Below are 27,975 nucleotides of genomic sequence, written 5' to 3' on the forward strand. Positions count from 1 at the left end.
TTATGCCTAACACTAACTTTAAACCAAAAAGCTAATTTTGTAGCTAATTTTGACTTTGTGGCTGTGGAACCTGACTCAGTGACAGTGGAACCTGACGTTGTGACTGTGGAACAGGACCTTGGGACGATAGAAACTAGTGGAAACCAATGAGAAGGGCTAATAATTTTCATGGCTAGACGGTCAGGAAAAACTATGGGCCCAAGTTATAGATAGGGTGAAGAGATTTTCCTGTTAAAGTCAGGAAAAATTCCTGGCTCTAAACAACAATTATTCAATGATGGGAAGTGGTCATAATCAGCTAACTGCGCAGTAACAGTGACATGAAATACGACAAAATTAGGATAATGTATGCACTTTAAGTTATTTAGCTTGACTATCAAATAGAAACAAATATGTACTAAGATAACATAAGTTCCAAAGATGGACTAACCAGCCATAATCTCCCCATTGCATCCAGTGAAATACCCACCTCCTGCATCAAGAGAACAGCTAATCAGTGGTAAGACTACAGGTTAATAATAGAAGCACACCTTATATAACAGCCATGGAGAGGATTTACAGAAAACAACAGCACCCCATTAAACACAGCATCCATCCACACATACACAGGTAATAACCAAACATCCATACCAGCAGCTTAGAGAAACCTTATTTTACAGCATCAGCATCTTCAGAGTATGATCATGTATGAGATGTAGATGACAGTTGGGCGTTACCTGGAGAAGGTCTGAGAGGCCATTATGGGCTGAAGTATAGCCAGGGCTGGGACAGTACAAATTCAAACACACCTTTGTTTCATCACAAAACCGGAGAGCAACAGCTGTCTGGTGAAGTCCATAAAGCATGTGGTATTAAATGACCTACAGCAGGTCAAGCAGGTTAATGTTTCCGACATTTTTGGACTAGTAAACAACTATTGATTTAGAACCACAGAGTGTTATCACAAGTCACAAAGAAAACAGGAGCTGCCTCCACTATTCCAGCACCATTTCAACATCATCAAATAATATATGCTTTCCGTTACACCCAAAAGTATTACATTCTGAATGTTTAGCAAGACAGAACATTTTTCCAATTCACACATAACTAATCCCTGGTCATCCTTACTGATCTAGCAGACTCACTAAACACAAATGCTTCCTTTGTAAATTATGTCTTGAGTGTTAGAGTGTGCACCTGGCTATCCATAAATAAATAAAAAGAACAAGAAAATAGTGCTGTCTGGTTTGCTTAATATAAGGAATTTTAAATGATTTATACTTTTACTTTCGATACTTAAATATATTTTAGCAGTCATTTACTTTTGATACTTAAGTATATTTAAAACCAAATACTTTTAGACTTTTACTGAAGTAGTTTTTTATTGGGTGACTTTCATTTTCTATTAAGGCATCTTTACTTTTACTCAAGTATGACAATTGGGTAATTTTTCCACCACTGCATACAGGATTATCACCCAAATGTATTTTTATTTTATTACAATTAATATTAAAATGGTACAAGTATGCTGGCAGGCTTGGGTTACCACAAAACCCAGCTCTCAAAAATAAAATATTCTGGGAAAAAAAACCAAAAAAAACAGACTCAACACATATATACACACACACACACTGCCATCCTCCGGCACCCTAGGCTCCCTGCCTACAAGCAATCTCACTCCACACTCAGTTTGGCAAACATGGTTCTTCGCATGTGTTCTGTAAATCTGCATGCTGTCCTACACTGTCGGTGAAAGGTTGCGATGCTCCCTGGGTTGGTAGGGTGGCCATGTCCTCCTCAGCCTTTCTCTTCCTTGGGGAAAGGGTCAGTGTGAGATCTTTATCCTGTGGGACAAGTCCTTTCATTTCCTGCAATAGGCTTTGCAGATGTGAAGACAGGCCAGCCATATACTGTTCATCTTGAAGATGATAGGTGAGGTCTGTGATTTCTTTTAGATAGCCTGCACATTGCTTCTGCAACATCTTCAAGTTCTTCTTAGAGGACCTCTTTGGGATAAAGAACATGGGTTTATCACAGAGTAATTTATTTTTAAAAAAATGTATATCATTCTTAGGTAGGACAGCTTGCATATACATACACACATACCTCACCAACAAGTGCGTGTGAGCTATGCTCAGAGAGAGAGGGGAACCTGACACAGTAGACAACCTCTGCCTTCACAGAGCTTGGTTTTTCACTTAGAGCTGCCTTCAGATCTTTTGAGGCCTCCTTTTTAGAGCGCACAGTACTCTCCTCAATCTAGACAGGAAATAACATGCTTGTTAAATGTGTACTGTTATGTACAGCATTAGACGGTCAGCTACAGGGCTAAACCATGATAGTTCTTCATATTTACCTTAAAACCAGGAAAGCGGATAATGTGGGCGATGTTTATTAAAGCCTTGCAGTCCACCTTCTTTGTATTTTGTTTCCGTCTCTTTAAGGCATGGTCTTCAAGCTATGGAAGGTGGCAAAACATTTAATAATAATTGATTGGACTTATATAGCAATTTGAGACAACTGAAGCACTTTACTGTGTAGGGGGAACTCACCTCATCCACCAATTTATATGTAACTGCCAAAATAAAGGAAACACCAAGTTTCTTAATAGGGCATTGGGCCACCAGAGCCGCTTCAATGCGCCTTGGCATAGATTCTACAAGTGTATTTGGAGGGAGGCAACATCATTTGGTGGTGGTGAAAAACGGTGTCTCAGGCACCGCTCCAGAATCTCCCATAAATGTTCAATTGGGTTGAGATCTGGTGACAGAGACAGCCCCTATACCTCTTTGAGACCCCTCTTTCAAAGTTGCAGATCTCTTTTTCTAATCATGCTAGCCAAAATAATGGGCAACTGGGTATTTATTATACATGATCTTAAGCATGATGGGATGATAATTACTTAATTAACTCACAAACCACATCTGTGTGGAAGCAACTACATTCAATATACTTATTATCCCTCATTTACTCGTGTTTCCTTTTATTTGGCAGTTACCTGTATCTCGCCCACTACCATTTTGAGCCAGACTGCTCACCACACATTAGCTATCATGGTGGAGAGACGAGGAGTGATATATATATATATATATGCCAATTACAAGAATGATAATGGAATGAGGCCTGGTTGGGAATTGGATTTTAGCCAGAGGCTACTCTTGCAATAAGTGCCATGGGATCTTTCTTTAGTGACCACATAGGGTCAGGAAACCCATTTAACGTCCAATCTTCTATTTCATTGAGTTACAGTCTATTGTTAGTTAGCCTAGTACACTTCAACATTATTGAAATTAAATTAATGTTGCAAAAGTGTATGGTAGAAATGACAGCAATCCGACTTTGAACTTACCGCCTTCTTGTTCATTTTAGCAGCATGTTTCTCTTTAGCTTTTACTTGTCGGTCTTTCCCCTGATGGCATTCATATGTGCTTGTTCCCACAACCTGAAATGGAACTCCATTGAATGGGTGACTTTTTACCTCCCAGCTGATCTTCTTTCCTTCCAAAGGGTGTGCATCTGTCGAAGGACAAGAAACGGATATATTACTATTGGGAAACTAACGTAGGGCGGCAGGTAACCTAGCAGTTAAGCACGTTGGGCCAGTAACCGAAAGGTTGCTGGTTCGACGCCCCGAGCCGACTAGGTGAAAAATATGTGGATGTGCCCTTGAACAAGGCACTTAACCCTAATTGCTCCTGTAAGCCGCTCTGGATAAAAGCGTCTGCTAAATGCAAAAATAAATAAAGTAGCAACGTTTCTCTATCCAAGAACTCCTCTGTGCTTGGAATATAATCCCATATGCTAGCAACTATTAAAAATATTGTCTGTTCCAGCTGGCTGGCTGAGTGTTATTAGATAGGTAATGTTTGGTGTGACACAGATCATTTGACCAACCTTAACGTGTTGATACTTCCTGACTCAGACAACCAATGTCTTCTAAACGTCCATGTCTAGCTGCAGGGGGTTTGTATGAATTTAGAAAATGATCGGGAGTCTGCAACAGCTCAATACAATGGAGGTGACAAAGAGGCATTTTTTTAGGTTGTATGTAGCTTGATGATAGCAATCTAAACTCCATACCTGGTGACTATCTAGCATATTTTCTCATTATTAAACTTGAAAAGCTGGTGAATGGCTGCTTCCTTGGATCCTGAGAGGTGCAGCGGTCTAAGGCTAGAGGCGTCACTACAGACCTGGGTTTGATCGCGGGCTATATCACAACCGGACATGATTGGGAGTCCCATAAGGCAGTGCACAATTGGCCCAGCATCATCCAGGTTAGGAGAGGGTTTGGCCGGGGTAGGCAGTCATTGTAAATAATAATTTGTTCTTAACTGACTTGCCTAGTTAAATAAAAAGGACTTAAAAGGAGATTCACCATATCAACAGCTCCTGTAAGGCTAGTCCTTGATCATGACTCTCAGTTCCATTACATTACAGATAATTCATTGGATGAAGGTGTCTTCTATACAAGGAAGTTTTGTTAAGAGCACGCCGCTCAATCTGAACATTAACATATCACTTCCAGTACAGTTTTGGAAGCATAAGGACCTTATCTTACATATCATTGATAAGGTTTGGTTTAGCATTCCCATACGGCCATATCTCCATGTTTCAGCGCATGTTTACGGAAAACAGACAGAAGACGAGGCGACCACCTATTCTAATTACAGTGCCTTGCAAAAGTATTCATCCCCCTTAGCGGTTTTCCTATTTTGTTGCATTACAACCTATAATTTAAATTGATTTTTATTCAGATTTCATGTAATGGACATACACAAAATAGTCCAAATTGATTTAGTGAAATGAAGAATTTACTATAAAATAAAAAGCTGAAAAGTGGTGTGCGCATATGTATGCACCCCATTTGCTATGAAACCCCTAAATAAGATCTGGTGCAACCAATTACCTTCAGAAGTGACACAATATGTTAAATAAAGTCCACCTGTGTGCAATCTAAGTGTCACATGATCTGTCACATGATCTCAGTTTATATACACCTGTTCTGATAGGCCCCAGAGTCTGCAACACCACCATGAAGACCAAGGAGCTCTACAAACAGGTCAGGGATAAAGTTGTGGAGAAGTAAATATCAGGGTTGGGTTATAAAAAAGTATCTAAAACTTTGAACATCCCACAGAGCACCATTAAATCTATTATTTAAAAAAATTAAGAATATGGCACCACAACAAAACTGCTAATGGAGGGCCACCCACCAACCAAAACTCACGGACCAGGCAAGGAGGGCATTAATCAGAGAGGCACCAAAGAGCCAAAGATAACCCTGAAGGAGCTGCAAAGCTCCACAGCGAAGATTGGAGTATCTGTCCATAGGACTATTTTAAGCTGTACACTCCACAGACCTGGGCTATATGGAAGAGTGGCCAGAAAAGCCATTAATTAAAGAAAATATGCAAACATGTTTGGTGTTTGCCAAAAGGCATGTGGAAGACTCCCCAAACATATGGAAGAAGGTACTCTGGTCAGATGAGACTAAAATTAAGCTTTTTGGCCATCAAGGAAAACTGTCAGGCACAAACCCAACACCTCATCACCCTGAGAACATAATCCCATGGTGGTGGCAGCATCATGCTGTGGGGATGTTTTTCCATCGGCAGGGACTAGGACACTGGTCAGGAATGATGGTTGCCGCTAAATACAGGGAAATTCTTGAGGGAAACCTGTTTCAGTCTTCCAGAGATTTGAGACTGGGACGGAGGTTCACCTTCCAGCAGGACAATGACCCTAAGCATACTGCTAAAGCAACACTTGAGTGGTTTAAGGGGAAACATTTAAATGTCTTGGAATGGCCTAGTTATGGAATGGCCTAGCCCAGATCTCAATCCAATTGAGAATGTGTGGTATGTCTTAGATTGCTGTACACCAGCGGAACCCATCCAACTTGAAGGAGCTGGAGCAGTTTCGCCTTAAAGAACGGGCAAAAATCTGTGGCTAGATGTGCCAAGCTTATAGCGACATACCCCAAGAGACTTGCAGCTGTAATTGCGGCAAAAGTTAGGGGGGGGTGAATACTTTCACAAGCCACTAGCTATCTCACATGCTCTAAACACGTGTGTAAGCGTAACTCGAAGTTTAGAGGAAGTGTAGTTTTGTCAACTAAAGGCACCCATAGCTGTACGGATCTGTGCAAAACTGCTACAGTAAGTATAGATTTTTTTTATTTGAAGGATTCTTTCTCGCTGATGAAAGAGGCCATATGTTTTGAAAGCTGTATCGCAAGTGATGATTATTGCCGTTTTCTAACAAAAAAAACTAACAAGTATGTCTTTGTGGCTGTGGTAACTAGTGACAACCTCTAGCCCATTATCAAATGGACATAGCTAGAAGGCATCGCGCTTTTGTCAAATTAACTTAAAGTTGAAATGTTTAGCATTTTAGTTTACCCTTTTCTGAGCCTAATTCTCCTAACCTAGGAGCCAGTCTAGTCATGACCATTAATCAGTTTTGCCAGGTCCAACTAAAATTTCCTGCCCAATGACCCCTGAAAACCTTCCCACAAGGCCTGAGAATTAGCCCCCCCCCCCAAAAAAAAAATTGCAGCATGAGGTGTTGCCACATTTATCCATGAGACCCTTTTGCCATAACATTATTGAGCGAAATAAGGAATATCGACAATTTAACCACGTAGGCAATGAAGGAAAATGTTGTTTTCCACCAGAAAAAAAATATTGCAAGTTTAAGAATGTCACAAGAAACTTCCCTTATTAAACTCCCCAGATAAGTTGACATCCCATTGATGAAAAATTAACTTGTTTTGACTGCCATGATTAAACAATAAGGTCCTAGGACATGGTAGATGGACAATATACCACAGCTAAGGGTACATTCCTTGGAAATAGCCCTTAGCCATGGTATATTGGTCATATACCACTAATCCCTGAGGAGCCTTATTGCTATTATAAACGGGTTAACAATTTAATTAGAATTGTAAAAATGTTTAAATGGTCATTCCCATAGTACACCGTCTGATATGCCATGGCTTTCAACCAATATGAATTCAGGGCTCAAACCCAGTTTCTAATTGTAAATAAGTCTAGTTTGTGCATGCGCATAACTATAGATAAATCCTATGGGAAAGTGAGTGATAACTTGGACAGAGGGTCTCAATCTCTGTGCAGGAAACACTTGTAAGAACTTCAAAAAACCAATGTTAGGCAATTTTCTGGCAATTGTGCCTTCATTATGTGCCAGATGTTAAGACTACAATCTGTTATAAATGGCCTCTTTGCGAGATTGACTTGTTATTTCAATAGGCATAGGCTAATTACTAAAATATGGGGTTATAATTGCAATTCAACTTTGACATGGTTTACTGAGCTAGATGCAGATGTCCTTCCAGGGGCTATAGGCTCTCATTTCAGGGAAAAGTCCACAATGAAACTGACATTAAATGTGGACAGATATATTCGCGATAGAGCTGTAACCATGATCACAATTGATAACTTCCAATTTAATTAACTAAACATGGCCATAAATAATTGCATAACACAAGGCTACAACAACAAAAACGGAGTTATAGGCTATTAATTCTGTTTGCCAGCTCCGGCTAGGCTACACAAGTGACAAATGGATTTGCAATGACTCCAGTGATTTCAACATATTTATTGTACTGTATCAAATGGTAGGCTACAGTAGCCGAATGGCATTGCAATTAATAGCCTCCAACAGATCCAAATGTAGCCTATCATTCTCAACATTCAAGGTCATTTTCATTGGACTTTTCTCCCATAACAGAAGCACGTGAGGGAGTTCGATAATATCACATTTCCACTCGCGCAGCGCTCCAGACCCTGGAACTGAACATGACTAAATGGTTAACCATGAGAAAAGTCGACATTTGAATGTAGTTTACTTTAAACCACATTTTTTAGTGAATTTATCTAAAGAGCTTTGTCGCTGTTATAGTTTTATGGAAAAAGTGTCATTGTGGAGACATTCTTAGCCTACCAACTGGTAAAAAAAAAAAAAGTAAGTTGTGTTGATGTGCAGCACTCTCAGTTGCAGCACTCTCAAAGCGCGCGCACCCCCCTCTCTCTCTCTCTCTCTGGCTATCAACCTGCACATTGCCTGATAGTCAGCAGCAGCTAGTTACAAATAGATATCTAAATAAGATGCCGCGGTGCCAATTAGAAGTAGGCCAAAAACCCGCCACCAATACATTTATCCGCGACATCGTTTTCAAGTAGCCAAATTTGGCAAAAGAAGCGGGGACATGGCAACCCTGGTTACAATCTGCTAGCTAGCGTTAGCTCATTTTAAGATGTGGAGGAAGAGGCAGTCCTTTACTAAATAACCAGACAAAAAGCTACAGACCTAGTTTGCTAGTTATTCCCACAGCATGTCTACATCGTTATTTGTTACTGTATACCCCAGTGGTCTACCTACACCAGCTCAGCATGGCCACAGTGTACTAACTAGCTAACGTTAAACCATATTGATAACGTTAGCCACTTCGCCCCGGGAGTAAGTAGCCTAGTACATCAGACGGTGATAGGCAACTAGCTTACCCTTTCGCCCAAAACGTTTGTCTTTGCGCAATATTATGTATTTCAACGACGTTGTCTCTTCTTGTTTTGCTATTTCTTTAGTTATTTGGTCTTCACTATCAAACTCGCTTATTTGCAATGTTGCTGCCATTTTGAAAATGACGGGGCTATCACTGCCTCATCTGATTGGTTGGATGATGGTGCTTCCTACTTTGCAACTACTTGGCCGAATAAAGCAAGTCAGCGTGTTCTTTGATTTGATAACACCAAAAATGTTAACTCATATTATTTGGGGATTTATCATTTGACACATGGACAGTGAAAATAAGACAACCATTCCAGTTGAGTCTTTTGTTTTTGTATATGCTTCTCCTGCACAGCAGGTGGTGCTATGCCTATTGTTGACAGTGGACATGCAGCAGGCAAGAAATTCCCGAAGAAGATTGTTTACACTCCTTATATTGTTACCCAACCAAACACCACCCAGTGTGGACTTTCAAGATCATCTATCGACTAGACTAGCCAGTTATCTAGATACACTGTAGCTGGTGTAGTTAAACAATAATGGAAGATGGAAGCCTTCCTCGTATTGTGGTCATTGCACTGTCTGTGCTGATCTACATTTCTGCTTTAGCAATTAATGCTATGGCAGGCGCTGGAAAGGGTGAGTCTCATGTAACTTAACTAACGCTAACTCATGTGAACGCAGTGTTGTGTAACTTGCTATGTTTTAACTGTGTAGCGCTTCCTATATGGCTTTTCATACTAAACTGTAGGACAGGAAATAACATTTTATTGGCAGCACAGCTGCACATTATTCTATTCTTAAGTAGAAGCATTAAAAGTTTCTAGCTTTGTGTTTAGCAGGGGACATGCAGAAGCCACCCTATTACACAAAGTCAATGACAACCTTGTCCTCAGGGGAGGAAGTCTGGTGCTTGAGACTACATAACTGACTGATGCAACACTAGTTTCCCTAACAGTTTTGCTGTACTTGTTTTGCAATCTCCTCTCTCCTAGGACCATTCCATTCGAGTACAGGGAACATTTCCAAGAAGTATGAAACCGACATAACTCCGGCCGGATGGACCTTTTCTATCTGGGGGCTCATCTACACCTGGTTGTCTCTCATGCTCATCTATGTCATCTCCTTCCTCTACAGAAGGTACAGACACAATTATTCACCCTACCTATATCAGTCAATCAGTCAATAGCTCAACCATGCAGCCATCTATCTTTTAAGCTACTATTCTATAGTATTCTATTATTTTAGGACCCCATCCTTCTGCTGTAGTATCAACACGTAGACAGTGAAATGCAGTAATTAATGTATTAGATGTATAGTTATGTAGGTATTACAGCACAACCGGCCGTCATTGGGAGTCCCATAGGGCGGTGCATAATTGGCCCAGCGCCATCATTGTTGATAAGAATTTGTTCTTAACTAACTTGTCTAGTTAAATAAAGGTTACATTTTAAATAAAACATTTTTAAAACCTACAGTAGAATGTTTGTTCTGATGCCAACTTTATTTTCAATTCCTCAGGAGCTGGACCCTCTCTGTGCTGCCGTACGGTTTCTATGTGTCCTGGATAGTCAACATGGCCTTCAACATGATCTGGCTTGTCCTATGGGTTCAAGAGTGCGTAACAGTCTTTTAACACCTAAACTAATGAGTTCCTGTTGCCTGACTAACCTGTTTTAAGTAGATGGGTGGAAGCAAAATACTGCATCTCCACTTCCACCATGGCTAGACCAGCCCTGCGCCAATGTTCGCGTGATCATTTTGCCTATCTCCACCAGGCGCAATCATTACATGTAGGTTAAAATATCAAAATCAATATTTATTTCCAGGCAGGTTGAAACATGCATGTTGCTAGCTCGTTTGTTTTGGGAGATTAACATTGGGTTGTTTAACCTGACATGCATATGGTCCTCTTTATAGTTGGTTAAAAAGGACCCAGATTCATACAAAATTATGTTTCTCTACTCAGACGATTAATCAACAGATAAAAAGGGAAACTTAGTTTGTTTTTTTGTTATCTCTGATGAATCACTCCTCGTTTGTCTTTGTCATCCACGTGGGTTTGTATCTTCCTGATAACCAATAAGGAGGGCATTTGCAGCCCGTCGAGTATCTTAAATAGAACCAAGTTATATTTACCGCCTTGCTACGCTACACAGACACTGACGCGTGATTAGTTTGGTTGAAATTATTGAATAACATCTGTGTAAATTTATTTTGCAATGCTCGCACACGTAATGTGGACGGTGTGGTCAAGGTGTTACTATAACCATACCACACCTACCCACACTGTGGGCCCCGGCCAGTCTGTAGAGAACATTGAGAGAAGTTGAACCACATAGGCCTAGCATTCCCCCCCTTAACTTCTTTACTTTACAATTAAAATAGAAATGCATAATGTATGAATACAATGTTACGACACAAGGTTCATATAATTGGACCCATTGAGATTCATCGTATTTCTGTGGGTCTCTATCATGCTGTGATTAAAAACCAGGCCTATAGATTGTAGGACATGAATTCTGTATACCTCTGGCCCTTTGGACACTGTGTTAACTAACCTCCAGACGAGCTTCAATGCCATACAACTCTCCATCCGTGGCCTCCAACTGCTCTTAAAGGCAAGTAAAACTAAATGCACGCTCTTCAACCGATCGCTGCGCACCTTCCCGCCCGTCCAGCATCACTACTCTGGACGGTTCTGACTGAGAATATGTGGACAACTGCAAATACCTAGGTGTCTGGTTAGACTGTAAACTGTCCTTCCAGACTCACATTAAGCATCTCCAATCCAAAATTAAATCTAGAATCGGCTTCCTATTTCGCAACAAAGCATCCTTCACTCATGCTGCCAAACATACCCTCGTAAAACTGACTATCCTACCGAGCCTCGACTTTGGCGATGTCATTTACAAAATAGCTTCCGACACTCTACTCAACAAATTGGATGCAGTCTATCACAGTGGCATCCATTTTGTCACCAAAATCCCATATACTACCCACCACTGCGACCTGTATGCTCTCGTTGGCTGGCCCTCGCTTCATACTCGAAGCCAAAACCACTGGCTCCAGGTCATCTACAAGTCTCTGCTAGGTAAAGCCCCGCCTTATCTCAGCTCACTGGTCACCCAGCAGCACACGCTCCTGCAGGTATATCTCACTAGTCACCCCCAAAGCCAATTCTTACTTTGGCCGCCTTACCTTCCAGTTCTCTGCTGCCAATGACTGGAACGAACTGCAAAAATCACTGAAGCTGGAGACTCCTATCTGCCTCACTAGCTTTAAGCACCAGCTTGTCCAACTACCGCATCCCCATACTGTATTTATTTATTTATCTTGCTCCTTTGCACCCCAGTATCTCTACTTGCACATTCATCTTCTGCACATCTACCATTCCAGTGTTTAATTGCTATATTGTAATTACTTCGCCACCATGGCATAATTATTGCCTTACCTCCCTTATCCTATATAATTTGCACATACTGTATATAGACTTTTCTACTGTATTATTGACTGTTTGTTTATTCCATGTGGAACTCTGTATGTGTCTAACTACTTTGCTTTATCTTGGCCAGGTCACAGTTGTAAATGAGAACTTGTTCTCAGCTAGCTGACCTGGTGTTTTGAGCAGACAATTTATTTATTTATTTATTATTATTTTTTCTTCACCAAGGTAACTTGTGGATCAATGAAGTCTTTTTTTTTTTTTTTTTACTGTTCCGCACAGGCAGATGACTGCTGCGTTGATTATACTGGGGATCATTGCTGTCACCAACTACTCTATGATATTTTTCTCCTGCTATGGGCTGAGTGTTTACGGAGCCTGGCTCAGCCAGAACCAACCTAGTGATCTTTGGTGCATCCGGGTGCTGGTGAGTTTAATTTGAGGCTTAATTGAGTTAGTTGTTAGACTCACACCGTCCTCATGATTGTAGCATGGTCACAGATGTGCTTTAGCCAACTCAAGTCGGAGTATTGTTTTTCATAGAATTCACTTATCCCATTTAGTTTTATGGCAACACTTACAGTTGTTAGGTTCTAAATAACAGGGTAAAAACAGGGTAAAAACAGACAGATAAAAGCTAAAACCAAGTTAATTCACCCAGACAGCTGAACACGCAAAGACATGTTCCCACCAGCGTGTGTGCATGTACAGTTGAAGTCGGACGTTTACATACACTTAGGTTGGAGTCATTAAAACTTGTTTTGCAACCACTCCAAAAATGTCTTGTTAACAAACTATAGTTTTGGCAAGTTTGTTAGGACATCTACTTTGTGCATGACACAAGTCATTTTGCCAACAATTGTTTACAGACAGATTATTTCACTTATAATTCACTATCACAATTCCAGTGCGTCAGAAGTTTACATACAATAAGTTGACTGCCTTTAAACAGCTTGGAATATTCCATAAAATGATGTCATGGCTTTAAAAGCTTCTGATAGGCTAACTGACATAATTTGAGTCAATTGGAGGTGTACCTGTGGATGTATTTCAAGGCCTACCTTCAAACTCAGTGCCTCTGCTTGACGACATGGGAAAATCAAAAGAAATCAGCCAAGACCTCAGGAAAAAAAACATTGGAGACCACATGTCTGGTTCATCCTTAGGAGCAATTTCCAAATGCCTGAAGTTACCACGTTCATCTGTACAAACAATAGTACGCAAGTATAAACACCATGGGACCACGCAGCTGTCATACCGCTCAGGAAGGAGATGCGTTCTGTCTCCTAGAGATGAACGTACTTTGGTGCGAAAAGTGCAAATCAATCCCAGAACAACAGCAAAGGTCCTTGTGAAGATGCTGGAGGAAACAGGTACAAAAGTATCTATATCCACAGTAAAACGAGTCTTATATCGACATAACCTGAAAGGCCACTCAGCAAGGAAGAAGCCAGCGCTCCAAAACCGGCATAAAATTGCCAGACTACAGTTTGCAACTGCACATGGAGACAAAGATCGTACTTTTTGGAGAAATGTCCTCTGGTCTGATGAAACAAAAATAGAACTGTTTGGCCATAATGACCATCGTTATGTTTGGAGGAAAAAGGGGGAGGCTTGCAAGCCGAGAACACCATCCCAACCGTGAAGCACGAGGGTGGCAGTATCATGTGGGGGTGCTTTGCTGTAGGAGGGACTGGTGCATTTCACAAAATTGATGGCGTCATGAGGCAGGAAAATTGTGGATATATTGAAGCAACATCTCAATACATCAGTCAGGAAGTTAAAGCTTGGATGCAAATGGGTCTTCCCAATGGACAATGACCCCTTGCATACTTAAAAAATGGTGGCAAAATGGCTTAAGGACAACAAAGTCAAGGTATTGGAGTGGCCATCACAAAGCCCTGACCTCAATCCCATAGACAATTTGTGGGCAGAACTTAAAAAGCGTGTGCGAGCAAGGAGGCCTACAAACCTGACTCAGCTACACCAGCTCTGTCAGGAGGAATGGGCCAAAATTCACCCAAATTAGTGTGAAGCTTGTGGATAGTTACCTGAAACATTTGACCCAAGTTTAAATTGTTTAAGGTCAAGTGCTAATTGAGTGTGCAAACTGACCCACTGGGAATGTGAAAGAAATAAAAGCTGAAATCATTCTAATATTATTTTGACATTTTCACATTCTTAAAATAAAGTGGTGATCCTAACTGACCTAAGACAGATTTTTTTTTTTGTAGGATTAAATGTCACGAATTGTGAAACTGAGTTTAAATATATTTGGCTAAGGTGTATGGAATATTCCAGACTTCAACTGTATTTACAGAGGGGAGAACAAGTATTTGAGACACTGCCGATTTTGCATGTTTTCCTACTTACAAAGCATGGATTTTTGTTTTAGATTCCGTCTCTCGCAGTTGAAGTGTACCTATGATAAAAATTACAGACCTCTACATGCTTTGTAAGTAGGAAACACTGCCAATTTTGCAGGTTATCAATTACTTGTTCTCCCCACTATGTATCCACCCACTCCAATTTGTGTTAAGTCTCCTCCTTCCCTCTAATGACCATGTCATTAACTTCTTGCCTAGCAATAAAGATGTAAGTGATGCGGGTAATAAACTGTTCCTTCTCCCTTAATGTGACTTGACCTCAGCCCCCATTCCTCACTAATCCATAGTTCTCCACCCTTATCAGTGACCGCAACCATATACATTCCTCCTACAGATAACCATTAACTTCTGGTGTAGAAATCAGACTGTGGCCCTCCTCCTTTCCATAGGATACCTGATGATTAACAATATTTCAAGTTTAGAAGTCAGAACTCATCACAGTGCCTTCAAAGTATTCACACTCCTTGACTTTTTCTACATTTTGTCATGGTACAGCCTGAAACTTAAAATGGATTAAATTGAGATTTGTCACTGGCCTACACACTACCATAATGTAATAGTGGAATTATATTTTCAGAAATTATTACAAATTAATTAAAAATGAAAAGCTAAAATGAGTCATTACGTATTCAAACCCTTTGTTGGCAAGCCTAATTTAAGTTCAGGAGTACAACTTTGCTTAACAAGTCACATAATAAATAGCAAGACTCGCTGTGTGCAGTAATAGTGTTTCTTTTTTTTTTTTTATTGACTACCTCATCCATGTACCCCACACATACGGTATAATTATCTGTAAGGTCGAGCAAGGGATTTCAAACAGATTCAACCACAAAGACCAAGGAGGTTTTCCAATGCCTCGCAAAAAAGGGCACCTATTGGTAGTGCGTTCCCCCCCAAAAAAATCAAGGCAGACATTGAACGTCCCTTTGAGTATGGGAAAGTTATTAATTACACTTTGGATGGTATCTCACAACACCTAGTCACTAAGATACAGGTGTCCTTCCTAACTCAATTGCCGGAGAGGAAGGAAACCACTCAGGGATTTCACCATGATGCCAATGGTGACTTTAAAACAGTTACAGAGTTTAATGACTGTGTTAGGACAACTGAGAATGGAGCAACAATATTGTAGTTACATCACAATACTAACCTAATTGACAGAGTGAAAAGAAGGAAGCCTTTACAGAATAAACATATTCCAAAACATGCATCCTATTTGCAACAAGGCACTAAAGTAATGCTGCAAAAAATGTGGCAAAGCAATTCACTTTTTGTTCTGAAAACAAAGTGTTAATTTTGGAGCAAATCCAATTCAACACATTACATGTTATGTCTATGCTTGTAATTGTTGTCAGGATAAAAAGCAAACGGATTGGAATCCTGGAATCCTGGTTCAGTCTGCTTTCCACCAGACACTTTCAATAACAATAACCTAAAACAAGGCCGGAGTTGATTACCAAGAATGTTCCTGTTTGGCTGAGTTAGAATTATTTATTTTTTTACCCCTTTTTCTCCCCAATTTTGTGGTATCCAATTGTTGTAGTAGCTACTATCTTGTCTCATCGCTACAACTCCTGTACGGGCTTGGGAGAGACGAAGGTTGAAAATCATGCGTCCTCCGATACACAACCCAACCAAGCCGCACTGCTTCTTAACACAGCGCGCATCCAACCCGGAAGCCAGCCGCACCAATGCGCCGGAGGAAACACCGTGCACCTGGCCACCTTGGTTAGCGCACACTGCGCCCAGCCCGCCACAGGAGTCGCTGGTGCGCGATGAGACAAGGACACCCCTACCGACCAAGCCCGCCCTAACCCGCGCGACGCTAGGCCAATTGTGCGTCGCCCCACGGACCTCCCGGTCGCAGCCGGTTACAACCGAGCCTGGGCGCGAACCCAGGGACTCTGATGGCACTCTGATGGCGCTGCAGTACAGCGCCCTTAACCACTGCGCCACCCGGGAGGCCCCTGAGTTAGATTTTCAAGCGGATTAATTATGGAAATACCTGAGAATACCAATTTGACAGATGTTGCACAACCCAGGTGTGGAAAGCTCACAACTGTAATCACTGCCAAAGATGACTCTAACTTGTATTGACCCAGGTGTGAGATTTCATTTTCAATACATTTTTAAAAACACGTATTTACTTTGGCATTATGTGGTATTGTGTGTAGTAGGTTGAGGAAAAAGAAAACAATTTTGTATTCAGGCTGTAACGCAACAAAATGTGGAATAAGTCCAGGGGTATAAATACTTTCATACCCCTTGAGATTAGTTTCATAAAGCACATACAACTCTGGCCATCCTACTGCATTTTACTTTACATAATCATTCTATTGTAATGTTTTAGGTAATCCACTTTTTCAGTTGCTCTATCCCTTCCTCTGTCCTCTTATGAGTAATTCTACAGTCTTATACAAGTAACCTTTTAAATCTTAGGTGCTGAATGGCATTGCCCTGTATGCCACATGGACAACCATCGCCACTCTGATCAACTTCACCCTGGTGTTGGACCTCTCTGGAGTGGCAAATAGCACTGCAGCCACCGTGTCTCTCTGTATCCTACTGGTGGAGGTGATCGGATGGTAAGCACAGTTTAACAACGTCTGTCTTATGAGAATCAGGCTCATCGTCTTTTGATTACATTTTTGGGCATGTGATGCATATGTTTTATTTGTTAATTATATAGACGTTACCAATGTAAATTCACACTCAGCACACAGCCACACACTTTCAATGGTATCATAATGTGTTTATTGTAGGTTTGGTATTGAGAACTTCCTGCTGGATCAGCATGTGAGGTACATCCTGACTATTTACCCTGTGGTGATCTTTGCTCTGGTTGGGAATGTGTTCAAACACTATGACCCTGCAGCACCAAGCGCAAACGCTATCTTCATGGGTGAGTAGGCCTCATCTCTCAGACTAGAGATCTATTACCAAGTAAAACTTCAACCTTTGTTTCCTAAACCTGAAAACATATTGTAGATCTGAAAGGATTGGATGTGTGTAAGCAATAGCTCCACGAGTCATGTGATAGGCTAAATGGCGTTCCCACCATATTGCTTAGACCCAACAGATTCTTTCAGATCTACAAGAAATGTCTAGCTTCGTTTTGGACTGGGCTCAATTCTCTTCATGTGAAACACTTAAACGTTTTAGAACCTCCCTCGCTATTCTCCGTAAATCATATTAGAAACTAATATACATGTTAAAGATAAATAGGATCATCTTCTATCACTTCCAGTTTGTCTCTTGGTGGTTTCCTGTGTGCTCCTGGTGGTGCGAGTCGCCTTGGTGTTCAGGAGAAATCGGAACCAGCCCCTGTACGCTGGCATGAGCCTGGAGGCTCTGATCTCGCCCAGCAGCCTGAACAAGAAGCAGAATAAGATATTAATGTAGAAGACTGGTACATACCACAATACCATCTTTTCACAAAGTGTCAAACCGTAATAATCTATAACATAACACATTGCCTATATTAAACCATACACATTCATTATTCAGTTTGGACAAGAAACAGATGAAGATATTCATGTAGAAGACTGGTAGTCTTCTACATAGTACGATCTGTAAACGATACGAAGTGTCAAAGCCTATGCTTCCCATAAAACATATAATCCTGTATTACGCACACTGTATTAAAAAACCTGTTCATCCAATCATAACATTCCACTACACTGTAATGCATAACACTTTCTATGTTTATAATACATGTAATAAGAGATATTTGTACACTAATCAATGCACTGAATAATCATACAATTCAAGTGTAAGTAACTTTTTTTTTTTTTCTACTTGATTCTTACTCTTTTGTATTGATCTGATACATAAACATATTTTGCCTATCCTGTATTGACAATGCTATTTTCACTTGATGAAACTATTAGTCTAAACACTGAGTTTGAGTAGAAAGATGGAATGCTAAAATAAAATGGGATGTTAATGTTTTATTATATGGTTGATGTGGGGCTAGGACATTTTTTTTCCCCCTATGATTACATACAGTTTAAGTCAGAAGTTTACATACACCTTAGCCAAATACATTTAAACTTATTTTTTCACAATTTCTGATATTTAATCCTAGTGAAAATTCCTTGTTTTAGGTCAGTTAGGATCACCACTTTATTTTAAGAATGTGAAATGTCAGAATAATAGTAGTGATTTATTTCAGCTTTTATTTCTTTCATTACATTCCCAGTGGGTCAGAAGTTTACATACATTCAATTAGTATTTGTTAGCATTGCCTTTAAATTGTTTAACTTGGGTCAAACGTGTCGGGTAGCCTTCCACAAGCTTCCCACAATAAGTTGGGTGAATTTTGGCCCAGTCCTCCTGACAGAGCTGGTGTAACTGAGTCAAGTTTGTAGGCCTCCTTGCTTGCACATGATTTTTTTTCAGTTCTGCCCACAAATGGTCTATGGGATTGAGGTCAGGGCTTTGTGATGGCCACTCTAATACCTTGACTTTGTTGTCCTTAAGCCATTTTGCAACAACTTTGGAAGTATGCTTGGGGTCATTGTCCATTTGGAAGACCCATTTGCGACCAAGCTTTAACTTCTTGACTGATGACTTGAGATTTCGCTTCAATATATCCACAATTTTCCATCCTCATGCCATCTATTTTGTTAAGTGCACCAGTCCCTCCTGCAGTGAAGCACCCCCACAACATGATGCCACACCCATGCTTCACGGTTGGAATGGTGTTATTCGGCTTGCAAGACTCCCCCTTTTTCCTCCAAACATGACAATGGTCATTATGGCCAAACAGTTGTATTTTTGTTTCATCAGACGAGAGGACATTTCTCCAAAAAGCAAGATCTTTGTCCCCATGTGCAGTTGCAAACTGTAGTCTGGCAATTGTATGCCGGTTTTGGAGCACTGGCTTCTTCCTTGCTGAGTGGCCTTTCAGGTTATGTCGATATAGGACTCGTTCTACTGTGGATATAGATACTTTTGTACCTGTTTCCTCCAGCATCTTCACAAGGTCCTTTGCTGTTCTGGGATTGATTTGCACTTTTCGCACCAAAGTACGTTCATCTCTAGGAGACAGAATGAGTCTCCTTCCTGAGCAGTATGACCGCTGCGTGGTCCCATGGTGTTTATACTTGCGTACTATTGTTTGTACAGATGAAGCGTTTGGAAATTGCTCCCAAGGATGAAACAGACTTGTGGAGGTCTACAATATTTTTTTCTGAGTGTTTGGCTGATTTCTTTTGAATTTCTCACGATGTCAAGCAAAGAGGCACTGAGTTTGAAGGTAGGCTTGTTAAATACAGGTACACCTCCAATTGACTCAAATGATGTCAATTACCCTATCAGAAGCTTCTAAAGCCATTACATCATCTGGCATTTTCCAAGCTATTTAAAGGCACAGTCAACTTAGTGTATGTAAACTTCTGGTCCACTGGAATTGTGATACAGTGAAATATTCTGTCTGTAAACAATTGTTAGAAAAATGACTTGTGTCATGCACAAGGTAGATGTCTTAACCGACTTGCCAAAACTATAGTTTGTTAACTTCTTATGGCTGCAGGGGCAGTATTGAGTACATTGGATGAAAGGTGCCCAGAGAAACGGCCTGTTCCTCAGTCCCAGTTGCCAATATATGCATATTAGTATTGGATAGAAAACACTGAAGTTTCTAAAACTGTTTGAATGATGTATGTGAGTATAACAGAACTCATATGGCAGGCAGAAACCTGAGAAAAAATCCAAACGGGAAGTGAGAAATCTGAGTTTGATCGATTTTCAACCCAGCCCCTATTGAATTCACAGTGGGATATGAATGAAGTTGCACTTCCTAAGGCTTCCACTAGATGTCAACCGTCTTTATAAACTTGAATGAGGCTTCTACTGTGTTGTGGAGCTGAATGAGCCAGGTGTCTGGCAGAGAGCCAAGGGCTGGTCATGCGCAATTCACATGATAGCGACCTGCGTTCCATGGCTTCTCTACACACAAAGGAATTCTCCGGTTGGAGCTTTATTGAAGATTTATGATAACAACACCCTAAAGATTGATTTTACACTTAGTTTGAAAAGTTTCTTCGACCTGTAATATAACTTTTTGAAGTTTTTGTCCGACGTTCGGATGGACCTGTACGAGCGTTTGGATATGTATACCTAAGCCCTAACAAAAGGAGCTACTTGGTCATAAATAATGGACATTATCGAACAAATCAAGCATTTATTGTGGAACTAGGATTCCTGGGAGTGCATTCTGATGAAGATCATCAAACGTAAGGGAATATTTATAATCTGATTTTCTGTTGACTCCAACATCGCGGATAATTGTATTTATTTTCTGAGCGCCGTCTCAGATTATTGCATGGTTTGCTTTTTCCGTAAAGTTTTTTTGAAATCTGACACAGAGGTTGCATTAAGGAGAGGTATATCTATAATTCCAAGTGTATAACTTGTATTTTTCATCTACATTTATGATGAGTATTTCTGTTGAATTGATGTGGCTATGCAAAATCACTGGATGTTTTTGGAACTAGTGAACATGTAAACTCAGATTGTTTTTATAGAAATATGAACTTACAAAACATACATGTATTGTGTAACATGAAGTCCTATGAGTGTCATCTGATGAAGATCATCAAAGGTTAGTGATTAATTTTATCTCTATTTGTGCTTTTTGTGACTCCTCTCTGGCTGGAAAAATGGCTGGGTTTTTCTGTGAGTTGGTGGTCACCTAACATAATCGTTTGTGGTGCTTTCGCTGTAAAGGCTATTTGAAATCGGACACTGTGGTGGGATTAACAACAAGATTACCTTTAAAACGGTATAAGATACATGTATGTTTGAGGAATTTTAATTATGAGATTTCTGTTTTGAATTTGGCGCCCTGCACTTTCACTGGCTGTTGTCATAGCTGTTTAAAGGCACAGTCAACTTAATGTATGTAAACTTCTGGTCCACTGGAATTGTGATACAGTGAATAATAAGTGAAATCTGTCTGTAAACAATTGTTGGAAAAATCACTTGTGTCATGCACAAAGTAGATGTCCTAACCGACTTGCCAAAACTATAGTTTGTTAACAAGGAATTTGTGGAGTGGTTGAAAAACTAGTTTTAATGATTGTATGTAAACTTACGACTTCAACTATACATCTTTATCAGATAATGACACAGGGCTCGTTTGAATGGTGAGGCTGAAACAACCGACTGCAGACAAAACTCGAAGAGAGTAGTCGGTGAGAGGTGCATCTCCGACAGTTGAAAGTCAGACACTGATGTGGTTTTCCAACAGCAAGGCTCAGTGCAACATGGCAGTGTTGCAGTTGTTTATTCAAGTTTTTCTTTGTAATGTCGAGAAACACTTCAACCCCCATATCACACACTGACATACTAAAATATGTGTTCAATGTGTTCAATGAGACAGCCTCAAATAACACATTCATTTGTATGTATCCACTATACATGAATCTCTGCAAAGTTTGTTTCTGTCATGTCTTTGGTTATGTTTGGGTGTCAAACAAAAACAAAACATGATTGGTTGACAATAGAGCCTTCCACAATTCAGTCAATGGCCGCAGGATGAAGTTGATGCAGTTGACATGTAGGCGGAAGTCGGGACAATTTCTATCCCCATAATGCAACACATTTTGAAAGGAGGTGACTGACTTGAAAAAAGTGATCCGTTCCAACGTGCCCACAGTCAACGTGCCCATAAGTAAAATTGGAAATGTTCTTGTAGTGTGAAATGAGCTGCAGAAAATAATACATATATACCACATGATTAAATAGAAAACACAGTAATATTGGGCGTGTTAGAGCGGATGACTTTTGTCAATTTGGTGACAATCAGTGGACAAAGAGTTATGTGGACATGAAGACTGCATGAAATTGACAAAAAACATTTGATCAAAGGTCATTCAGTTTTGACTGCAGTGGACTGCAAATTTTGGAAGTTGCTCTTCACCAACTTCCTCCTGCAGCCATCACCTGCATTATGGGAAGCTGGGTTGTCAACCAATCATTAGGGTGTTTTTGTTTGACCCATGCGAACGTTACCAAAGACATTACCAAAGATTTAATCAGGAACCAAGGGGATATGTACAATTGAATGCAATATTTGAGGCTCTCTCTCACCAATTGATACTACAATATACACCGGTGGAGGCTGCTGAGGGGAGGACGGCTCATAATAATGGCCGGAATGGAGTATAATGGAGTGAATGTAATGGTATCAAACATGGTTTCATGTGTTTGATACCATTACATTCACTCCATTCCAGCCATCATTATGAGCTGTCCTGCCCTCAGCAGTCTCCATTGATATACACACATATATTTTCAGTTTGTGATATGAGGGTTGGAGACTTGTTTATTTCGACATTATAAATAATATTTTTTATAAACAATGGCAACACTGCCATGTTGCACTGAGCCTTGCTGTTGGAAAACCATCTCCCCGACTTCACACCTTGGATTTCGTCTACAGCCACGTCTTCTCGGACTGCTTTCACCTTACTACTCCATCGTGAACGTTCTTTATAGCGCGTGAACTCTATTGAGTTCTGCAGTGCAGTCATGTTTCCTACATGTTACCTAACACACGTCCTCTTCATGTAGAAGCAGCGCAATCATGTTCGCGGTTCTATATTGTATCGTTTCTTATTTAATAAATTATATTGCAACATTTGGTGTTTCAGTCGAATGGTGCGCTGTAATAAGGCCATATAATGTTGTCAAACAGGTAAGATTTGTATTGCACCTGTCTACAAGAAAGTATGATAATACAGCTTATATTCGTAAATGTACGGTAGTCGGGTTAAAGGTTGATGCAAATCGACACGCCCCCCTGCTCAGATGCCAAGCCTATTCTTCAATACAGGAAAAATACCGATACTTTGTATTTTTGCAAATTACATGAAAGCAACTTTTCACGATGCGTTGAGTATTTAAAGTTTGGTGTTACAGGTGCATAACTTTTTATTTTCGATAGTTTGTAAGCTACGCATAATGTTTCAACACAATTGTGTGTACAGTTTTCGCATCTTGCAGATTCAGGTTTTTGTGGTTGTCTGCTTGGTCCTTATACTTTAGTGAGTGGCCGACAGACTGGACACGGTAGATCGAGTATTTAATAGCCTGGTTGGCCTTTTAAGCGACTCAATTCTGGACCTTATCCAGAATGAGTTATGATTTAAATATGGACACTCATGCGCTGCGCAATTTCAAGTGGGCGTTTGTTGACAGTGCGTGTTGGTGATGCGCGCATTGTGGACGCGAGGAGCCGTGGGATACATGCAGTGAACAACTGAAAAAGATTCAAAATTAGGTCTGCCGAATTTAGTTGATAATGGACCGGATTTAAACTGGACCATTGGCTAGCTACATGGTTTCCAATTCTGGATAAAAGGCTGCCTGCCAATTGCCTCAAGTGACAGCTCCACTTCTAAGAACTTCACCATTGTAGTGACTATTATCACATTCAAAATGCATTGATCTTTAAGAACTGGATCCAGTTGTCCAATTTCAACCACACCATTCAGCTGTCACAACGTGTCAACAATATTATGTTAGAAACTGCAATAGGCTGCTAAAATGTAACTATTTTTAGACAGCTGAAATATGTTGTTGATGGCTGGTGACATATTACATTTTTTTTCAACAGGAGGTTCTCGGAAAAAGAAAATCCATATCATCATCCCCAGTACAGTAAAGGACGACCTATATAGGCAAAGTCAAAATGTCCCTCCAGACAAAACAAGTCAGAGTCCTGGTCCTCAACGATATGGAACAGCTGGGAAGGACACTCTTCCGCCTGGACCAAGGTACCTAGACATTATTTCCCTTTTTATGCATGACTTAGGCCACCATGGTATTGATTAATTGAGAATGAGAATAACGTTACAGTTAAGGTGGTATTTAAACATGAGACGTGTAGAAATATTTGCTAGTGTGCTGTTTCTATAGATAGCCCATGGGGAGTATGGTTGCAGGCAGACACAGGCATGTCCCTCCCTGTATTGTTGCATTGCAGTTTTTGAACATTTTGTTATTTTGTCGTTTTTTTGTTGTTCTTGTGAGGTGAGTGTTGCCTTGTTTTAGTTTAATATAGACCAAATTATTGCATGAATTCAGACATCTGTTGGTCATCCAAGATTTCCAGTATACAAATGCATCAACGTTTTCTAGATAACACTGATGTTATACACAATCCGTAATAGCCTCATCCCAGCCATTATTAATTTTAATTCAGTGATATCTGGTAACATGATACTATTATGAGACAAAGCCAACATAGTTTTCGTCCTTAAGAAGAGATTCTGGTTTAGATGATTCAAATAATCTTGTTCATTGCCTAAATTATATTCATAAACCACAAGTACAGTTGCAGAGCAACAGGAAATAGTGGAGATCCAGTATCACTCCACTTCTCCAGTTGAGCAACTGCAGCGTTGCAGTCTCAACCATACTTGATAAGGCAGCTGCTGCTGAGCTTATCAGCAGAATCTATTTTCAGAGATCAGACAACTCATTGTTATTCCTATATCTATCAATAACTTATAGTCTAGGGCAGGGATGGGCAACTTTAAAGGGGTGGGGGCCACAAAAAACTCATCGCGGGAGGGGGCCGCAGTGGCTCTCGGGTCTGCGTACCTACCCACATTCATACCCACACATGCAATCAGAGCCGGCCCTAGCCTTTTGGGGGCCCTAAGTGAAGTATTTTGTTGCCCCCCTCTCCCCTCTTGACAGTGGAGAAAATAACTTGAAGTTTTAGAGTTCATTTCTGAAATTGTACATAGTTTGCCATGGGACAGAGAGATTTGGAAATGTTCTAACTAATTTCATAGAATTCTACTTGTTTTGCCATGGTGGTGGTGAGAAAAATGTGCCGCCCATCCCTGGTCTCTGGCAACTAGACTTTAAGGTGTGGTTTACACCGATTAAGGGGTGGTTTACACAGATTAAGCCAAGTACTAGACTGAAAATCAAACTCAATGTAGAGTTGAAGATTATTTGTATTCCGGGACTAGGCAAAATATGTGTCTGGGAAACTGGTCCCAAATGTGTTAGCTGGTTCATTAATAGCAATGTGCAAAATCTCCTTTCTTGCATTTTTTGGAGAATGAGTAGCAAATGTTGGTTGAAACGGATTGTAGTCAGTTTGTGGTGCATTCAAAAGCATGGCGAAAGGGGGGACGTAACTTGATCCATGTGCCTTGCAGCATACAATCATATAAATATATTGTATTCTCAGGCCTGTTTGTACTATATGTTTCTTCTAAGGCTTTGAGCTCCAGTTCCGTCTGGGCCCTACTCTCCAGGGAAAACATGTGCATGTGCACACTAACTACCCTGCTCCGGGCAAACACTTTGATCGTCACACCTTCCAGGCCCTGGCCTGGCACAACCCCATGGGAAGAGAGGACGACTCTGACAAGTTTTGCACCCTAGACCTACAGATCGCTGGATCATACCAATACTACTTTGGTCACGGGTGAGAGTTAAGCACTATTGTAATAGAGACCAGTATTCATATTGCATTTCTACATGAGCCACAACATCACTGAGCAACTATAGCTTCGTGTTGTATGTTCAAGTTGGACCATTGTCCAGATTGTCTTCATATAATAATTTATTGTCCTTATATAATGCTTGATATCACCACTATAATTAAATATTCTACATGTTTTCACCCCCAGCCATGAGGAGAAGTCAGGCGGTGGCTACATAGTGGTGGACCCAGTGCTGCGTGCCGGGGCTGACAACCACCACGTCCATCTGGACTGTATCACCATCCAGACCTACCTGTCCAAATGCCTGGGACACCTGGATGACTGGCCAGCCAGACTGAGGGTGGCCAAAGAGTCTGGTGAGAGAGAAGGGTGACGTCTTTATGCCAGCCTGCTTTTACCTGTACTTCTCTTCCATCCTTGTCCTGGAGGGCTGTCTAGTCTGTGTAGGGCTTTAATTGTTCCAACCCAGGACTAGAGTACCTGATTCAACTAGTCATCAACTAAATTAGCTGTACAGTATTAGGTGTGTTATGCCCGCAGTTTTCCTGGATCAAGAGCGAAGATTTGTCTTGTAAGTCCGTCGTCTCACCAGGAAGTTTGAATCCCATTTAACAGGTTTGGCAGAATTTGTTTTAGGTCATCTACGGACACCAGTTCAGTTCATGGTTCCAAGTCAATGTTTACACTACATTTTCATCTTGTCATTTTGCAATATCCCAGGCTTGTCCTCACTAAACAATAGAAAGAGTGTTAGTTTAATCATTAACAAGCTGGTTCCAAAACACATACTGTATGTAGTAGTAATAACCGTACATGCATTAAAGTGACATGGAAAGCATAGCTATCATGCCATGCGAGGACGCCATTCCCTGAGTTTTTCGTATGAAACTTAATCAACTAAGTAAACTGAGAACATTTAGCTCCAATGCTTGGATATTAACAAATTCATTTTGTTTGTTTCACAGGCTACAACATGATCCACTTCACCCCACTCCAGACTCTAGGGATATCCAGGTCCTGCTACTCTCTAGCTGACCAACTAAGCCTGAACCCAGAGTTTTCACCACCGGGAAAGAACTACACCTGGACAGAAGTGGGAGAGTTGGTGCAGAAACTGAAGAAAGAGTGGAATATGATCTGTATCACTGATGTGGTCTACAATCACACAGGTGTGTAGGTGGAACGTGGGTTGAACGTGTGCCTATGCGAGTGCGTGTCTCCGTCTGTTTGGTTGAAGGGTCATTGCAACAGCTGCGTATTAGGTTAGAGATGTTGCTTCACAGTCCGTAACTGTGAGGCCATACCTAAAGAGCAGTTCCTCTCAAAGTCCTGAGAACAAGTACCAGCATTGTCAAAGAGCCAGGCAGGTCTCACAATTCATAGGTTAACAGTCTTATATCATTAAATAACCTCTACATCTACAACATTTTTAATGTCCCACTCTAGCCAATGTTTGCATACTGCATGTCTCTTACTGAATGTAGACTAGGGAAAGGTCACTAGGAAAAGGCCACAGTCTCTAAAATAATGACGAGTCATGGTCCTCGAGTCTAGAGCGAGCTTTAAAGATGAGTGGCGTGTTAAAAATACCCTCCCTAGATAATTCTGCACCACTTGGTCATGGCTGCTGGTGAACCCAGTCTGTGTGTGTGCAGCCCTGCAGCCAAGCTGTTGCATAACAGAATCTATGTGACTAGCATGCTAAGCTAAAAGAGAGAATGCTTTCACTGACTCCAGCTCCTATTGATTAGATGTGTTTTGAATGGAACCTGCGTCAAAGTGGCTCCTTGCCATTGGTTCAGCGCTGGTTTCTTTTGTCTTCAGTGTTTGAGTGTGGTGTTTGCATGGAGGTAGTTGAGTTGTTTTTCTATTGTCTACTAGTTTATATTCAGGGCAGTTGTATCCTTTATGGTTTGCAAGTGTCTGAAATAAGGTTCAGTGTACTGTAGGTAGCCTGCTTCAGAAACCTAGGTAAGGCTTGGAGAGGATGAGGTCTTGAGAGCAGCACTCTATGGCCAAGACCCAGTATTGTGAAAGGTCAGATGGTCAGAGAAACCTTATCTCCATGGCAGCTTAAAGGCCATGTGCTGACTGATGTCCAGAAACCTGCTGAACTCTATGATCTGTGGTCAGTGTATTATCTGAGAAATAACCT

At 40.7% G+C, this 27,975-nt stretch overlaps 3 protein-coding genes across 15 annotated transcripts in view; 2 read left to right on the forward strand and 1 right to left on the reverse strand.

Annotated features, from left to right (window-relative positions):
• Positions 1-1,342: 1,342 nt before the first annotated feature.
• LOC110508854 (uncharacterized) lies at positions 1,343-8,652 on the reverse strand. The gene is made up of 5 exons (XM_021589710.3): positions 8,508-8,652; positions 3,329-3,495; positions 2,336-2,437; positions 2,086-2,238; positions 1,343-1,985 (listed from the first exon to the last, which is right to left on the reverse strand). The coding sequence occupies exons 1-5, from the start codon at positions 8,635-8,637 to the stop codon at positions 1,665-1,667; spliced, it is 873 nt and encodes a 290-aa protein (XP_021445385.1). The 5' UTR covers positions 8,638-8,652; the 3' UTR covers positions 1,343-1,664.
• LOC110508853 (uncharacterized) lies at positions 8,643-18,191 on the forward strand. The gene is made up of 7 exons (XM_021589708.3): positions 8,643-9,150; positions 9,507-9,651; positions 10,033-10,128; positions 12,239-12,383; positions 16,783-16,928; positions 17,106-17,245; positions 17,591-18,191. The coding sequence occupies exons 1-7, from the start codon at positions 9,051-9,053 to the stop codon at positions 17,743-17,745; spliced, it is 927 nt and encodes a 308-aa protein (XP_021445383.3). The 5' UTR covers positions 8,643-9,050; the 3' UTR covers positions 17,746-18,191.
• A 4,924-nt stretch (positions 18,192-23,115) lies between these two features.
• The window catches only part of agla (amylo-alpha-1,6-glucosidase and 4-alpha-glucanotransferase a), a 33,786-nt gene continuing 28,926 nt past the window's right edge, over positions 23,116-27,975 (forward strand). For 2 of the 13 annotated variants that reach the window (XM_021589712.3, XM_090224976.1), the window contains exons 1-5: positions 23,116-23,271; positions 23,969-24,128; positions 25,591-25,801; positions 26,007-26,176; positions 26,786-26,989. In XM_021589712.3, the coding sequence (XP_021445387.3) occupies positions 24,044-24,128; positions 25,591-25,801; positions 26,007-26,176; positions 26,786-26,989 (670 nt within the window). In that variant the 5' untranslated portion in view covers positions 23,116-23,271; positions 23,969-24,043. Of the gene's footprint in view, positions 23,873-23,968; positions 24,129-25,590; positions 25,802-26,006; positions 26,177-26,785; positions 26,990-27,975 lie in introns of all 13 variants that reach the window. The other 11 variants (XM_021589713.3, XM_090224977.1, XM_036966042.2 and 8 more) reach the window with 9 other exon arrangements.

This window comes from Oncorhynchus mykiss, chromosome 28 (genome assembly GCF_057628025.1).
Source record: "Oncorhynchus mykiss isolate SJ-2025 chromosome 28, ASM5762802v1, whole genome shotgun sequence".
Classification (NCBI taxonomy): domain Eukaryota; kingdom Metazoa; phylum Chordata; class Actinopteri; order Salmoniformes; family Salmonidae; genus Oncorhynchus; species Oncorhynchus mykiss.

Excerpts from the sequence above, each read along its gene's own strand:
- LOC110508853 (XM_021589708.3), top strand. The coding sequence starts at position 9,051 with ATGGAAGATGGAAGCCTTCCTCGTATTGTGGTCATTGCACTGTCTGTG. Across the intron at positions 9,151-9,506 it reads TATGGCAGGCGCTGGAAAGG|GACCATTCCATTCGAGTACA; the intron begins GTGAGTCTCATG and ends CCTCTCTCCTAG. Across the intron at positions 10,129-12,238 it reads CTTGTCCTATGGGTTCAAGA|GCAGATGACTGCTGCGTTGA; the intron begins GTGCGTAACAGT and ends TGTTCCGCACAG.
- LOC110508854 (XM_021589710.3), bottom strand. The coding sequence starts at position 8,637 with ATGGCAGCAACATTGCAAATAAGCGAGTTTGATAGTGAAGACCAAATA. Across the intron at positions 2,438-3,328 it reads CTAAAATGAACAAGAAGGCG|CTTGAAGACCATGCCTTAAA; the intron begins GTAAGTTCAAAG and ends CACCTTCCATAG. Across the intron at positions 2,239-2,335 it reads TCCGCTTTCCTGGTTTTAAG|ATTGAGGAGAGTACTGTGCG; the intron begins GTAAATATGAAG and ends TTTCCTGTCTAG.